The sequence below is a fragment of the Phoca vitulina genome, unplaced genomic scaffold, assembly GCF_004348235.1.
Source record: "Phoca vitulina isolate PV1807 unplaced genomic scaffold, GSC_HSeal_1.0 scaffold30, whole genome shotgun sequence".
Lineage (NCBI taxonomy): Eukaryota > Metazoa > Chordata > Mammalia > Carnivora > Phocidae > Phoca > Phoca vitulina.
This window is the reverse complement of record NW_022589733.1, coordinates 22,451,253-22,468,207: the sequence shown is the minus strand read 5'-3', so window position 1 is coordinate 22,468,207 and position 16,955 is coordinate 22,451,253. Positions and strand designations below refer to the sequence as shown.

Below are 16,955 nucleotides of genomic sequence, written 5' to 3'. Positions count from 1 at the left end.
TGTGTTCTCCTTTAGGATTTGGATGGACTCCTGTCTCATATTTAGGTCTTTCAACCATTTTGAGTCTATTTTTGTGTGTGGCGTAAGGAAATGGTCCAGTTTCATTCTTCTGCATGTGGCTGTCCAGTTTTCCCAACACCACTTGTTGAAGAGACTGTCTTTTTTCCATTGGACATTCTTTCCTGCTTTGTCGAAGATTAGTTGGCCATAGAGTTTAGGGTCCATTTCTGGGCTCTCTATTCTGTTCCATTGATCTATGTGTCTGTTTTTGCGCCCTGATTCTTGACGGGAGATTCTAACGCCTTGGAATTTCCTGAATAATACGATTGTCTTAGCCATTCATGAGCCTCTGGCATCACCCCTAACAGATTAGATGACTCAACATGGGGGCTGGTCACCATAAAGACCAAGTGAAGAAAAGGTTGGGGTATGGAGCCAGCCTGACTATAGGGAAGGAAGACAGGGCTGGAAATTGAAGGCCAAGCATGTGGTCAATGAATCAATGAAGCCTACCCAATGCAATGCTAATAAAAACTGTACTGAACTTCTATGGAACTTTCTGGTGAGTGAATAAGAGGAGATATGCTGAGAGGATGACAAGGGAGAGGGCATGGAAGTTCTATGTTCATGACCCTCCCAGACCTCATTCACCCTATGTGTCTCTTCATTTGGCTAGTTCTGATTTGTATCCTTTACTATCCTTTACTAAAACTATAATCATAAGTATACCACTTTTTGAATCTGAATCATTCTAGTGTATTATTAAACCTAAAAGAGTCATGGGAACTCCCAAATTTATATCCAATTGGTCAGCAGTGTGGCTAGAATCTGAAGGGCAGTCTTGTTGGAGACAAGGGCCTTTAACTTGTGAAGTGTGTGAAAAGTCTGGGTGGTTAGTATCAGAACTGTACTGCAGCAAACCAAACAGTATTGCAATAACCATTAAAAAGAAAAAAACACTGCCAATTAAACTATGACCCATCAACAAATATAAAATACAAGATGATTTCAGCAGTATTAAGATGTAAAAACAAAAAAAAATTAACAAAAATTACTTAATGTATAATGGATCATTTTTAAGTTTTAAAATAGCACAGAAAAATGAAGCAAAAAACAAAATTAATCTCCTTTTCCTTCCTCAGCAGTCATCAGTTCAGTATGTATCCTGAAACAGGATTGTTCACGCTACTTTTACAACACCATAATATAGTAAACAAGATTTTAGTGACCTGCACAAGGTCACCCAGCAAGTCAATAACAGAAAAGTAATTAGAATGCAGGATCCCAAACCCCAAGGGTATTTTCTGTTATAAACATCTTAGTGCCTCCTAGCTTATCTTAAAAGATAGTCTATCAAATACAGAAATCTTACTCATTTTGATGACTAAGAATAAAAGTAAATATACGACCATGAGCCAAGGGGCACTCCACTTTGTCATATATGATCTTGTTACAACTTTTCAGGCAGAAGGCAATGATTACACTAAACTTCACTAGGAGTCAGTTATCACTTAAACAGTTCAATAAAATAGACAAACCAAATATCCTCATGTCAGAGCAATGGACTGGGACAGCGACGGACCAGGCAGCAGCAGGAACATGCCTGTTTCACATCAATGAAACAAACGGAAATGGTCTCAGTTATTCCCACTGGGAGGTTACTGGCCTTTTGAGCAAGACAATTCTTGGTTGTACAAGTCTATCCCACACATTGAGGACATTAAACCTTTCTGGCCCTTGCCCCCTAAATGCTGGTAACTTTCCCTAGTAGTTGTGACAACCAGCAAACCCTGCCCCACACATATTTCCAAATGGAAAGGGCAGGGGGTAGGAGGGGGCCGTTAAGTTGAGTAGACTTTGTTTCCCTAGTAGATGATTTCTTTCAGATTCCTTCAAGTGCTACAATTCTATAAATTAGTAATCCTTTAGTTTTACTGAAGTGACAAATCTGTGACTGAAAAGGAGTACGGAAAGAAGGAAGTCATGGGTGATTTAGATAAAACAGGTGGTAATTTTCATCCCAGTAATCCCATTTCTAGCATGAACCCTAGGGAGATCAACAATATAAAGATTCATGAGCTAAGGTTTAGTCATCACAACACCACTTCTAAGAGCTGAATGATCTGAAACAACTCAAATAGGTAACACTCACTGAGCACTTATTGGGTGCCAGACATAAGAGTAAGCACTTTACTTCCTTGCCACTCAAAGTGAAGCACATCACTTAGGAGCTTAATACAGGATCTCAGGCCCCATCCCAGACCTTCTGAATCAGAATCTGTACCGTAACAAGCTCCCAGGTGAATATTAGAGTTTAAAAAGCACTACTTTATAGTATTAATTCATTTGATCTTCATAAGGTGTAATTAATTTTCATCATGACAGCTCTATAATGTAAATATAACCACCCTCCATTTTACACATTAGTAAACTAAGGCACAGAGCATCATATAACTTGTACAAATACTGTCAGAGAAAGGATTTGAACCCACACACTCTCGTTCCAGAATCCAAGCTCTAAATCATCATTGTCTATTATTTCTCAATTTTTAAACAAGTTATAGTATTTCCATAAATTGGAATATCCTGTAGCGATTAAAACTGATGTCTAAGGAATTTTTAATGATGCAGGAAATTAACTGAAGTATGCAGTAAATAAATTGAATATATGGTATGAGCCCCAATACGTAATTTTTAAAAATTACATACACATTCACTTTGAAAAAGATCTGGAAAAAAAAATGGAAGTATGGGGAGTCAATATAAGGGATCTGGTGTCAGAATGCCAGAGTTCAAATTCCAGCTGTATTGCTCATTAGCTCAGTGATGTAGAGGCAGCTCTGAGGTAACAAGCTTGAGCATGGGATACCTGAGTAAGGAAAAGGGGCCCACTGGGACCACGGAGCTGAATGCAAACAGACAATGCAAACAAGCTCATTAAGTGACCCACCTTGAAATAACCAAAGGCCCTAAATGACCAATTACAACCACGCACAGTTTCCTAAGATCACCAAAAAAGGGAAAATTCCATTTGTCCCCATAACCTAACCCCTCACCCCGCCCTCTAACTGGGGCCTCTCTCCTTTGCTATTGTGCCCATGGCTTTCTTGCGGTGTATTGAATAAACTTTTATCTCTTTTATTCTGCCTGGGGTGAATTCTTTCATTGCCCGTGAAGCCACCTCTATCCGATCAGAGCGCCCCACATTTGGTGGCCTCCCCATCCGATGGGGACACCCCATATGTGATCTTAGGTGAGAGGCTTAACCTTTTTAAGCTTCATTTTCTTGATCGATGAAATGAAAATAATATTTACCTCACAAGATCGTTGTGAGGATTCAATGAGGTAATCTACAAAAAGCACAAGCACTGAAGATTATTATTTCTCTTTATGCTTTTATTTGCCAAAATTTCTACAATGACTATATGTTACACTTCAGTAAATAGTAAAAAAAAAAAAAAAAAAAAAAAAAAAAAAACATAATGCCTGAGATTGTCAACTATCTCACAGGCTATTACAAAGAAAGTACCTATTCCTCTGATTAGATAACAAGACTGAACTCACGCAGTAACAGCTGAGTAAGAGATCTAAAAAAGATCTTTAAGTAAGTATGATTAAACAGCGAAACTGAGTAAGGGACGCACTGCCGGTCCTCTCCAGGAGGGCCTTTCCTCGAACAAAGTCCACCACCTACTTTCAATGATTTAGACATTCCAACTGCCTGGCCGTACCTGCCTGACCTTGAACAGGTTACCAGACCTCTTGCAAAGCCTCACTTTTCCTCATCTGAAAGAAAGGATGCTATGGCCCTTGGACTTATTGTGAGGATTTAATGAGAATATGTATGTAAAGAGCTAAGCACAGTGGACAGGTAAACAAAGCACCTGATGTCAGCTCAAATCTATCCTCGTCACCAGCGGCATCACTCTTCGGCTGAGTGACACCTCTTGAGCTGGTCCACCAGCAATGAAAACATACTCATTCTCCAAATGGCAGCTCAACAGTGTTTTCATTATTTTCTAATCAATTAGATCTACGAAGAGCTATTTCATTACAAAATTATCGAGGCCACTCTCCATTTTAAGTAATTTAGATTCACTAAAGCAAATTATTTCACATTTGGATTCTTAACTACACAACTAGTGGTAGCAAGCCAATCCAGGTGGGGGTTTGTCCACATTTCTAGTACCTCTGTATACAAATACATTAGTATACAACTGAGTAAGTCTTAGGTTTAAACACAGAAACTCCATCAATCACTACCAGCTATAATGTAGGTCAAGGCTTCCCACCTGATAAAATTAGATCGGAATCAGTGTTAAGATTTAGAAAAGCCTAAGGATCACCCAGTCTGATCCTTTCGTTTTGCAAATGGATTTAGGAAATGTAGTTAACTAGTGAACAAGGAAAACATTCAAATGCTAATCTACTTTTTCAGAATTAGTCCAAATCCTAAAAGGAAACCTCAGTTTAGACTGACATCAATTTTTAGCTCAGCTAAAGGTGTTACTATTATTACCACATTCTGAGGTGTAAGTGGGAGCTTCCTTTCTCACTTTCAAGAGTACTGAATCTCCAGCTCTGACTTGTTTCAAGACATTTATTTATTATAGGGAAGAGGGAGGAGAGAAAGGTTAGTCACCTTAAACTCTTATTTGATGTCTAATTCAAAGAACTAATGGTCATTTTCTTTTTAATTGAAACAAAGAGTTCATAACCACAGTAAAAGATACTATGAGAATACTCTCCTTCACATTCATATAAAAGATTTTAAACACAAATGGCATTTGAACCTATGAAAATATGCTCTAAAGATATTTGCAAATGACATATCAGATAAAGGGCTAGTATCCAAAATCTATAAAGAACTTATCAAACTCAACACCCAAAGAACAAATGATCCAATCAAGAAATGGGCAGAAGACACAAACAGACATTTTTCCAAAGAAGACATCCAAATGGCCAACAGACACATGAAAAAGTGCTCAACATCGCTCGGCATCAGGGAAGTCCAAATCAAAACCTCAATGAGATACCACCTCACACCAGTCAGAATGGCTAAAATTAACAAGTCAGGAAATGACAGATGTTGGCAAGGATGCGGAGAAAGGGGAACCCTCCTACACTGTTGGTGGGAATGCAAGCTGGTGCAGCCACTCTGGAAAACAGTACGGAGGTTCCTCAAAAAGTTGAAAATTGAGCTACTGTATGACCCAGTAATTGCGCTACTGGGTATTTACCCCAAAGATATAAATGTAGGGATCCGAAGGGGTATGTGCACCCCAATGTTTATAGCAGCAATGTCCACAATAGCCAAACTGTGGAAAGAGCCAAGCTGTCCATCGACAGATGAATGGATAAAGAAGATGTGGTATATATAGACAATGGAATATTATGCAGCCATAAACACACACACACACACACACACACACACACACAAAACCGAAATCTTGCCATTTGCAATGACGTGGATAGAACTGGAGGGTATTATGCTAAGTGAAATAAATCAATCAGAGAAAGACATGTATCATATGACCTCATTGATATGAGGAATTCTTAATCTCAGGAAACAAACTGAGGCTTGCTGGAGTGGTGGGGGGTGGGAGGGATGGGGCAGCTGGGTGATAGACATCGGGGAGGGTATGTGCTATGGTGAGCGCTGTGAATTGTGTAAGACTGTTGAATCACAGGCCTGTACCTCTGAAACAAATAATACATTATATGTTAAAAAGAAAAAAAAAAGATAGTAGGAAGGGAAAAATGAAGGGGGGAAAATCGGAGGGGGAGACGAACCATGAGAGACTATGGACTCTGAAAAACAAATTGAGGGTTCTAGAGGGGAGGGGGTGGGGGGATGGGTTAGCCTGGTGATGGTTATTAGAGAGGGCACATACTGAATGGAGCACTGGGTGTTATACGCAAACAATGAATCATGGAACACTACATCAAAAACTAATGATGTAATGTATGGTGATTAACATAAAATAATAAGGGGCGCCTGGGTGGTTCAGTGGTTAAGCGTCTGCCTTCGGCTCAGGTCATGACCCCAGGGTCCTGGGATCGAGCCCCGCATCAGGTTCCCTGCTCTGCGGGGAGCCTGCTTCTCCCTCTCCCACTCCCCCTGCTTGTGTTCCCTCTCTCGCTGTGTCTCTCTCTGTCAAATAAATAAATAAATTCTTAAAAAAAAAAAATAACATAATAAAATAAAATAAAAAAAAGAAAATATGCTCTACTTCACTCATTAAGATAAATGAAAATTAAAATGACAAAAATAACAAAATTCCTATCAGATTTGCAAAAATATAAGTCATTAGGCTTAAAAAAAGATTTATCCTTGGAATGCTAACTTTATAATTCCCTAATTTAAAAACTGTTGACAATCATTTCTACTCACAAGCAAGTATGCGTTCATGCATGGGTATGTGTCTATATTTATATATAAAATTTAATGCTAACATGTTCTGGAGAAACTAAGGGGAAAATAGGCATACTTTTGTATTATTTGTTGAAGTTTAACTTCTGTGAAGAGAAATCTGACAATATGTATCAAAATTATAAATGCATATATCCTTTGACCAGCAATTCCACTTCTAGGAGTTTATCCTACAGATTACTTCCACATAGAAGAAATATCATAGGTAAAAGAATATTCACTGCAACCCCACTTGTAGAAGTAAAAAACTGGTAACAATTTGAATGTCCCGTAATAGGAGATCGGCTAAAATGATGGTAGACTCATAAAACAGAATATTATACAGCCATTAAATAAATGAAAATTATAAAAATATTAATATAGAAAGATCTCTAAGAGATTTCAAGTCAATAATGTGCTGCATATAGCACCATTAATTTTAAATTTACATATAAATAGAAACATACTTATGCATGAGCATATACACTTCTCATTCTATTTCTTTCTACACATTTCAATTTCATTCTATTTACATGTATTATTTTTTTAAATAATTTTTTTTTTTTTAAGTAGGCTCCACGCCCAGCATAGGGGGCTTGAACTCATGACCCTGAGATTGAGACCTGAGCTAAAATCAAGAGGCAGACGCTTAACCAACTGAGCCACGCAGGCACCCCTATTTTTTTAAATAACTTTAAAATATTTATTTTAAATTTAGATATCTGACCTGTGGTGTCATCCAAATGAAGTAACTATCAAATTTCCCTTCACTGATAGCTTTTAAGTCCAAGAATCATAATTTCAGCATTCCAAAGACAAATCTTATTTCAAGCCTAGTGATCCCATCATCAATATCAGTTCTAAGCACAATTAAAATCCTAAAGCCCGCTTCCAAGCAGAAACGCAGATCACTTATGCGGTGACAGAGTCAGAGGGGTAAAACTCCGAGCTTACCTGACTAGGTCCCCGTGAAGCTGTAAATAAAGACTTTCCCTTCCCTCCCCAGCACAGATTTCTGAGGCTGGCGTCTCCACGGTGCACAGGACAAGATGTAAGTCAGACGAGGTGGCGGCGGGTGTGGCAGCAGAGGTCGAGTCGGCTCCATACAGGTAGACGCAACCTCTCCTGACATCTTCTCTCAGCCAGTCTCTTTCTCGAGAACCAAACCTACTTCGCCTATTCAAACAATTCCTGCTCCCATTGCGTTTCATATTTCTCTAAAAAACATCAAGAGAAAGAAATCATTAGCTAGAATGTCTGGCTCAGTTAAGACACGTTCAGTCCTCACTCCACCTTTCCACTCTCGATTCTCCAACACCTCCTGTCCTGGGGCCTTCCACACCTGCCATGCCCATTCCTAAGCTGGAAAACCATTTTCTCTCCTTCAGCTGTTCATGCCTCTGTCCATCGCTTTGTCTGACCCTTTCTTTGTCTTACGTTTTCAGAAAAATATAAGAATAATAAAACATCTGTGGACCTACTACCCACCTTTCACAAATTTTAATATCATGTCATATTTATTTATTTCAGATCCTTATTCTAAAGAATTCTTACATATAAGAATTACATGTCTTACATACATGTAAGAATATATATGTATATGTACATATATAGCTGAAGTCACCTGATACCCCACCTCAATCCCATTTCCCTCCCTCTCTCCCCAGAAACACTCTACTGTACCTGCTATTCACCATTCCATGCATTTTTATATGTTTGCCATATATGTACATATCTATAAACTAAATACAATTGTTTTCCATGATTTAGAACTTTAAATCCTAACATACTTATTTTTCATTTGGTTCAAAATTGGTCATGCTAATACACCCAGCTCATTCATTTGAATAATATCTCATTATATGAATATACTGCAATTTATATATTCTCCTGCTGATGGCATTTAGTTTGTTTCTAATTTTTTCACTATTAGAAACAATGCTGCGTTAAACATTTCTGCACATGTCTCTACAACGCAAACTGAAAGTTTCTCTAAGGTCCTGACCCTCTGCCTCATATCCCAAATAAGCAAGTACAGAACACGGCACAATGTTGAACAAATGTTCTTTCCATTCTAATCATGTTTCTAAAAAAATTAGTGTTGCATTTGATAATTTAGGTATGTGAAATTCACACACATTACGGTTACCTCAAAGAAAAAACTGCTACAGCAATATGACAAGTCTCTAAAGATCAATATTGACCTACTCTATTTTTATGATGCGCCATTTCTGTTCCCCCTTTTTTTTTAACATTTTATGTATTTATTTGAGAGAGAGAGAGAGGAGGGAGGGGGAAGGAGGAGGGTATGGTAGAGAGGAGGAAGGGAGAAGGACAAACAGACTCACCGCTGAGCATGGAGCCCTACACCTGCAGCCCCATCTCACAACCCTGAGATCATGACCTGAGCTGAAACCAAGAGTCCCACGCTTAACCGACTGAGCCACCCAGGCACCCCTGTTCCCTTTAATATAAAGGCATTTCCGCTAACACACTGCCATACCTCTCTAGCATCATTCTCCATTACCTGTCACTGTTTCAGTCACATCCAGCTATTTGTAACTCCCCAAACACACCACGATTCCACAATTCTGTGACTTGTTTGAAATGTCCTTCTCCGTCTTGTCCATCTGACTAGACAGCCTTCAAAACTCTACTCATATGTCACCCTCTCTTGTGTTCCCTATGGAGCCTTCCATGTATCCCATCCCCATTTTCTCTGCATAGCTAGAATTAGTGACTCTACTTTCTCCACAGCAGAGCCTCTTCACCTTGAACATATGTCTACTACTAGGGGGGTCACAATGGGTTTTAATCGTGTATTTGATACTTCTTCCTCTCTTCCACACTGAGAATCTATTACAGTGCCTTAATACTTGAGTGGCACACTGATGCATGCAGAACTCACAGAAATCACATCACAGAATGTATTCCCAGTTTCTACTACAGCTCAATTTGCTCTGGCAAGAGGTTGAACAAACTTGAGGGGAAAAAAATCTCCTTTTTTACAAAGAACCCTAAAATCTTTTTACCAACCACAAAGTAAATAAAAGACTTTTGCTACTATTCCTCATTGGAAGTCAGAAATACCTATAAATAAAGCAAATATTATTTTTGTAGTTACCGAGATTAAGTATTTGAGGATAACTGTGGCACCTAAAATTCAATTTCTAAGATGATAAAGAAAAGTGAAGGAAAAGTGAGAAGGTATTTCCATATGGGAAGAAATAAAAATATGAGTGAGAATGGCTTCATTGTTTAAATTAAGGATAACAGGTAAATCCATCATTTTACAGATATTAAGGATTAGAATATAGCTATTCAAAACTATGAGGATCATTACTGATTCTAACTTTAGATAAGCAGGATAAACCCCTGCTACAAGTAGGAATTAGGTCTCCTCTTGTCCACAAGATCATTTTCTCAAAGCTGAACTTTTCAGAATTAACAGAGGGCTTTCAATGAAGTCCTTATTTTATAAAGACAAAGGCCATCATATTTGTATCGGTAATTTTAGTCACTGAATACAATTAACCACTGATTAATTTTAAATATTCCTTATTTTTTAGTCTTTGGGAATGATCAACTGGCCCATCTAAAAACAGTATTCTATAAGGTACAGTAACATTTATACAAAGAAGCTCTGCATTCTGCACTGACTGGAGAGAAATTTTGCTCCCCTGCTACTTAAAGAGAGAGCAAGTAGATACTATTCCACACAAACACCAAAAGCATCTTTAAAAAAACTTTTTAAGGTCAAATAATGGCCCAATGATCTTCTCAATCTTAGAAAAGTCAAGAAAAATCCCTGGAAGTTATTATATTAGTTCATCCAAGATTCTTCTTCTGGGAAGATTTTTAAAGTCATTTTTAGGGGCGCCTGGGTGGTTCAGTCGGTTAAGCGTCTCCCTTCGGCTCAGGTCATGATCCAAGGGTCCTGGGATAGAGCCCCACGTCTGGCTCCCTGCTCAGCGGGGAGCCTGCTTCTCCCTCTCCCTCTGCCATTCCCCTTGCTTGTTGTGCTCTCTCTCTTTCAAATAAATAAAATCTTTGAAAAAAAAATTTTTTTTAAGTCATTTTTAAATGCATTTATAGGGGTGCCTGGGTGGCTCAGTTGGTTAAGCATCTGACTTCAGCTGGGGTCATAGTCTCGGTGTCCTGGGATCAAGCTTTATGTCAGGCTCCCCAATCAGAAGGGAGTCTGCTTGTCTCTCTCCCTCTGCCCCTCCCCCTGCTCTCTCTCTCAAATAAATAAAGTCTTAAAAAAAAGTGTTTATATATTTCCCTTAAGACTCTAAATCCTTGGCAGCTCTTTCTGCCCATGGGTCCTGTCCCTATGCTTTAATAAAAACACTTTTTGCATGGGGCGGGGAAGACTATATAAATTCCTTAAGAACTTTATCGAAACACATGTGTTGTTGGTCAAAGAATGATATCTCCTACTTATATGATATATTCCACCCGGTGAAGATAAACTGCGGAGTTAGACCTTTAGTAGGTATCATTCCCTTAAACCTGCTCAATAGGCACTTAAAAGACCTAGATACCAAGCAAGCATGGCCTTCTAGCAACAATCTAGATGGACTGTTCAGCTATTATTAGTTATTGCTGAATTACCTAGTGCTTCCTTCTCCCCTGCGAAAAGCATCAGAAAACCCTGGAAAGGCCAATACTGTCCGCTGATAGACTGTCAGCTTTTAGAATCACTTTTCCACTGAAATTGCTAGATTAAGAACATGCTATTGCTTCCCTTACTCTTATGTAAATCTGCTGACAAACTTTTCTAAAAGGGAACAGGTCTATAATCAACTCTCACATCAAACAAGTGTAAAAGAGCATATTTCAGATTTAAATAGGGGCCCCTCGGTGGCTCAGCTGGTTAAGCGACTGACTTGATTTCGGCTCAGGTCATAATCTCAAGAACGCCAAGAGGCTACAGAGCCTGCTTGAGATTCTCTCTCCCTTTGCCCCTCCCCCACACATTCTCTCCCTCTCAAAAAAAAAAAAATTTACACATACATTTCTAGAAAGTGCAAGTCTTTAAAGTAGGCCATGAATTAAGTACCCACTTCAGTTTTAAGCTTTTAACTCTCTAAAAATTAAAATAACACATGAGGGCTGTGATCAGTTCAAAGGTGATAAACTATTAAACGCCCCCGTACAATTAACTCTAAGATATGTATGGGAAAAACAGAGTCTGGTCAAGTAACTCTCCCTACTCACTGAGTTCTATTAGAATGTGAAATACCATAAGGTAAGAGATAGGCTCCTGCATTCAAAACTTTAAAACAATAAGGGCTCATCTCTAGGAATATATGTTAAGGAATATTTTGGAAAGGGTGGGATGAGATAAGCAGAGGAAGAATATTTCAGTTCATTAAAAATCATTTTAGTATTCTTTGATTTTTAAAAACCATATACACACATTACTTGGCTAAAAACCTGAAACTAGTACTGATGAAAATTGATCTCATGGCACTTGCTGCCCAGTTATAACTTCATATCTTCTACAGTCTGAGTAAAAAAATAATCCCAAAATTGTAGCAAACATCTGGAAAACTATGCTTCATAGCTACTCCCAATAATCTTAAGAGTATTACAAATAGGGCGCCTGGGTGGCTCAGTCATTAAGTGTCTGCCTTCGGCTCAGGTCATGATCCCAGGGTCCTGGGATCGAGTCCCATATCGGGCTCCCTGCTCGGCAGGAAGCCTGCTTCTCCCTCTCCCACTCGCCCTGCTTATGTTCCTGCTCTTGCTATCTCTGTCTCTGTCAAATAAATAAAATCTTTAAAAAAAAAAAAGAGTATTACAAATATCGTACTTATATTCCAACAATAGTAAAGGGGTACATTCTAATTAGCAATTTGCTAAATAAATCTGGGAGTAGATTTTGAATCAAACTTTCCAATACCCCATACTGATGGACCTAGATCTAATCTGGCTAAATTATATTGGCTTAGTTATATTAGCCTTTTTATGAAGATCTGTATTATTTGACAATAATGATGCTCATAACTTTGTAGTTAGTATAAAAGCATTACAAAAAAGAACAGTAAGCTTTTTTCAAAGGGTCTTCAAAGAACAAGCAGGAGATTATGACTTCTACCTATATATTCTTTTCCAGTTTCACTTGGCACAAAATTCAACCACTCAGCTACTTAAGGAAACTTAAGTGTGCAGAACACACAGCACCTGTTCTCCATAGCCAATCCCATTTATTTGCAAGGATTATTTAAAGTGTTAACCATATGCAATAAAGCAAGAGACACAAGGGCATCAGACACTGTCAGCCTCCCATACCACCAACCCAGTACTATAACCAAGATTAATTTCTGGCATCTTTCTAACGGTCCCCAGATTAGAGCCCTAAGGAACCAGCAGTAAATTTTACCACTTCCTGAAAGTCCAGGAAGGCAGGACCCTTTGAATCAAGAGCCTCCTTTCTCAATTCCTTCCATCTCACAATTCACTCCCTCCCCCACAAAAAGTTGTTATTAAAAAAGCCAAGGTTATCTTCTAGACCAGAGGGCATTACCTATCTCTCAGACCTGCCATTTCCTGATAAGCCAGAGCAGCACAACTTTTTTTTTAAAGTTCATTCACAATTTACATTTGATGACCTTATAGTTTTAAATAAATATCTAAAAGCCTTAAAGTAATTATACTTAAAACTTACGGTTAAATAAGTTAAAATAAATATGTACAAGGTTTATGCAGAAGTAAAGGTAAACTATGAAAAGTTATTGCTTTAAGTCACTGCATTAAGACTGAGAGGTAACAGCAGAAAAAAAAATGTTTTATATTTTAGAGAGCTCTATTTTATACTGTTTCATGGATGGATTCACCAGATGCTTCACACCTATTTTTTTTTTTTTCGGTGTTCCCATCTTTGCAGTGTCCTACAAATAATCTCAATATACCGTGCTCACCCTTGATTCCAATTAACAACTATTACTTAATGTATTTTTTAACATCATGTATTTTCACTGTTTTGCAAAGTATTTTTGAAAGACACCAAAACCTCTTAATTTTCTATCCTCTCTTCCGTCTCGCTGGCAAGTTTTAAATACTGCTGATTTCCTCTTCTAAAACTCTAGAAGGAATTCTATTTCATCTCCAGAAGGACATCTAGTTTATATACTTGACCTACAGAAAAAAATCCTCTCCAACTATTTCAGAGGCCAGAAGAAAACCATGCAGAACCCCTCCTTTAAATCATCTTCACTGTCCCCTGCCGACCCTTGTGCATTTAAACTTCTTGCCATCCCCTTCAAGGCTCCACTCCCCGCCTTGCCAGATTCTGCTTTCATTTTCCTCCTACTCCCCCCAATTCCTGCCCCAAAACCCCGCTAGCTGCCTGTTGCATAACCTCTCCCCCATTACCGTCTCCCTGGATTGTTAGCCCGGCTCCCGCAAACAGGAATGCCCTTTTTGCCGAACCCCTCCTCCCTGCTGCAACACGCCCAGAGATTCCCCGAGATTAAGCTCCTCCGCGGATTCTCTCTCCAGGCGGGCTGGTGGAGCTTGCAGGCCGGCGCCTCGGAGCGGAGAGCCGGGTCCTAACTTCGGTGGCGAGCCCCGAGGGCAGAGTCGGCCCGCTCCACCCGGCGTAGCCCCGAGCACACGGCAGCGCCCGGCCAATCACCGCCGCCATCCTCCCGCTGGGGTGATGTCTTCAGGTGTCCGGGGAGAAAGCCCTGCGTACTTCCAGCCCCGCTCTCGGGCCACGGGCGACCGGTCCCCGGCCCTGACCGAGGCCGAGGGCGGCCGAGGCGAGCCCCCGGGTCCCAGAGGAGCCGGGTGGGCGGCGGCGGCGGGGCGGACGCCGCACCGAAGGCGTGGGCCTGCGAGGCGGGTGGCGCGCGCCCAGGGATGGGCAGCGGAGGGGAGACGGAGGCGGCCGAGGCCGAGGTGGGGGCCAGGCGCGGAGGCCGAGGCGGGGACCGCGGCGCCCCCAGCCGGACTGCGGGGCAGCCGGGCGTTGAAGCGGACAGACTGACGCGGCGCGGGGGTCGCCGGCTGCCTCGGCCACTGCGCGGAGCAGGGGCGGCCTCTCCCCGCCCTTGTTCCCTCCCCAGCCCGCCCGCCTCACCTTCAGGACCCGGATCCCTCCCGGCAGGCGGCTCGCGGGCGCTTCGGGTGGCTCCGGGGGCTCGAGCGGGCCCGCGGGCCCCGGCTCCACCTCCCCCATCGGCGGCGGAGGCTGCACAGGGACGCCGGGCCGGCGCGACGGCGCGCGAAGCCTCGGCGGCGCGCGCGAGCAGCCCGCGGCCCCGCCTCCCGCGGCCGCTCGCCCCGCCCCGGGCCCCGCCCCTCCCGCAGCCCCGCGGGACCTGCGTAGCTGCGGGCCCGGCGCGGCCCAGAACTCCGCGAGCCGCATCCTGGCTGGGCGGCTGTGCGGACCCCGCGGGCGGAGCCGGGCGCCTCCGCAAGGCTGGGCCTGCGCCTCCGGCCGCCCTCAGTTTGGAGGACTGAAGCACAGGGAGAGTGATTTACTGCTATCCCCGCCTCCGAAGTATCGGCTGGACTTGGGGCAGGTGGGGTCTGCACCTGTTAGTAGTGACAGGACGCTGCCCTCCGCAGAGGGTGGCTCTTGTAACTTACCTCTCCCAGACGTTTCCTCTTTCACCTCCAAAACTGGCCTGGCACCCTCAAATGCAAAGCCCCACTGAACGGATTGTTGAGAACAGTCACCTTTGCAAGGCCTTTTCTCTTATTAGAGATGCTCACGATGTTCTTTAGCAAATTCGACCCAACCTCGTGTACAAAATGTCAACTCACCTCCCAGCCATATTGTAATTCCCTTTTCTCCTCCTTTAGTAGAAGTATCAGAATTCTTTACTCTGCCTCAAGCCACAATATGGTCTAAGACCATTTTATTATTTGCAAGGCTAATTCAGAAAATCTTTAAAAGTTAATTTATTATTTTAATTCCTGCAGTGATGTACTTTGTGGCTAGCCAGTCGGCCAAATTTGGAGTCAGCCCAATTCCAAATTTGAGCTTTACCTCTTATTACACCTATACCCTTGTGCGATTTACCTGATTTGAGCCTTTGCTTCTTAGCTGTGAAATAGAAATTAGTATCTGTCTGGCAGTTATCATCAAGATTTTGTAAAGGCATACAAAGTGCTTAGTAGGGATTCATAATAGTCATTATAATCCTGATTTTCCAAATTTAGAATTTACTCAATTCCTCAGAGTTCTCTTCCTGTAATTTCTACTCTAGATTTGCCTAGGAAACCTTTTAGACTTCTGGATTTTAGGGCTTTCCTTCTTAAACAAGTGTTAAAGAATCTTCAAGCAATATGTAAGGAATTAAGCAGCAAAAAATCAGTAATTCCCTGAGCTTTGAATTGGTAAAAATAGTATCACCTTATCTACTGCTCCAGCTTGCCTAGCCCATACCAACTATATGGTTAAAATATTTTAATTATAGGCTTAGTACAAGAGAGTTTGAGATCTAACAGTACAGTCTGCACGTGCCCCCTTTCTACTATGAGATATGTATCCATTTGGAGATCTTTTCAATTACAAGACAAAATCTGACTCTGTACAAAAGTTTGGCCACTACTTTCTCCCTTCACATGAACTACTTTGCATATACTAAAATTCCAATGTCCAGTAGTCTTCATTTGTCTCATTTTAAAATTAAAAATGACTTCTATGAGTCTGGTATAAAGTGAAAAAAGCTCTCAGGTTGACTACCTCCTGGGTCTTCCTTCTACCTTGAAACTACTTTCAAGAAAGCTACTCAAAGTAGTTGAATTCCCATTTCCGTGCTTACTGGGTAACTTCTTCCCGCAGGAACACTGGTATATAAGCTGTAAGCACCCATATGGGGAGAGAAGTGGATTTTGACAGAGGAGGGAAGGGACTGTGGAAAGACCAAAATGTGGTTCAGAATTAGTGTTTCTAAAAAGCCTGTTTCTTGAGATTTTATATGTTACATTTTCCTGATCTCATAAGAAGCTTTTTATTGATTAATCACCTGAAGGGAAAGGATTTTATCCCAGGACCAGCATTTTGAGTTCATGCTGGGGAACAGCAGTGGTAGATTGGGTTTTTTAATTAATGGAATAAGGGCTAACGCATCAATTCAGAATACAAGCATATGCTAAAAGTTATGTATTTCCTACTTCTTCATTCATCAACAACAGTAGTACCTCTTTCAAAAGGAAAACCAAAACCAAAAAAAAAACTACCAACCCAGATATTCCAGGGGATCATTTACGATGCAACTCTTGAAAGGTCTCCATGTTTTAAGATCCAATTCGGCAATCAACCAATTGGATTCTCCTTTTTCTTTCCAAATCATGTACTGCCATTAACATTTTATATTGTTTCAAAGGTCATATATTCATGTTCTTCCCCAGTTCAAGGCAGTGTGCATTATGTATGCCAAGGGTTATGTAACTACAATTTCTGGAAATGGTAAACAGCTGAAACTAACCCTAAAAATAAAATCCTCTGGGAATTTCTGTGCAAAAATCCATCTGCCCTCACTGCAGGTTCATGGTTACAAAAATCACTGTTTAGATCAAG

At 41.0% G+C, this 16,955-nt stretch overlaps 1 protein-coding gene across 2 annotated transcripts in view; it reads right to left on the bottom strand.

Moving 5' to 3' along the window:
- The window catches only part of PHLPP2 (PH domain and leucine rich repeat protein phosphatase 2), a 75,973-nt gene extending 61,340 nt beyond the window's left edge, over nucleotides 1-14,633 (bottom strand). The window contains exons 1-2 of one of the 2 annotated variants that reach the window (XM_032424175.1): nucleotides 14,505-14,633; nucleotides 7,367-7,629 (exon numbers count right to left, since the gene is read on the bottom strand). In XM_032424175.1, coding sequence (XP_032280066.1) covers nucleotides 7,367-7,629; nucleotides 14,505-14,603 — 362 coding nt within the window. In that variant the 5' untranslated portion in view covers nucleotides 14,604-14,633. Of the gene's footprint in view, nucleotides 1-7,366; nucleotides 7,630-13,795; nucleotides 14,179-14,504 lie in introns of those variants that run through there. The other variant, XM_032424176.1, reaches the window with a different exon arrangement.
- Between the last annotated feature and the right edge of the window lie 2,322 nt (nucleotides 14,634-16,955).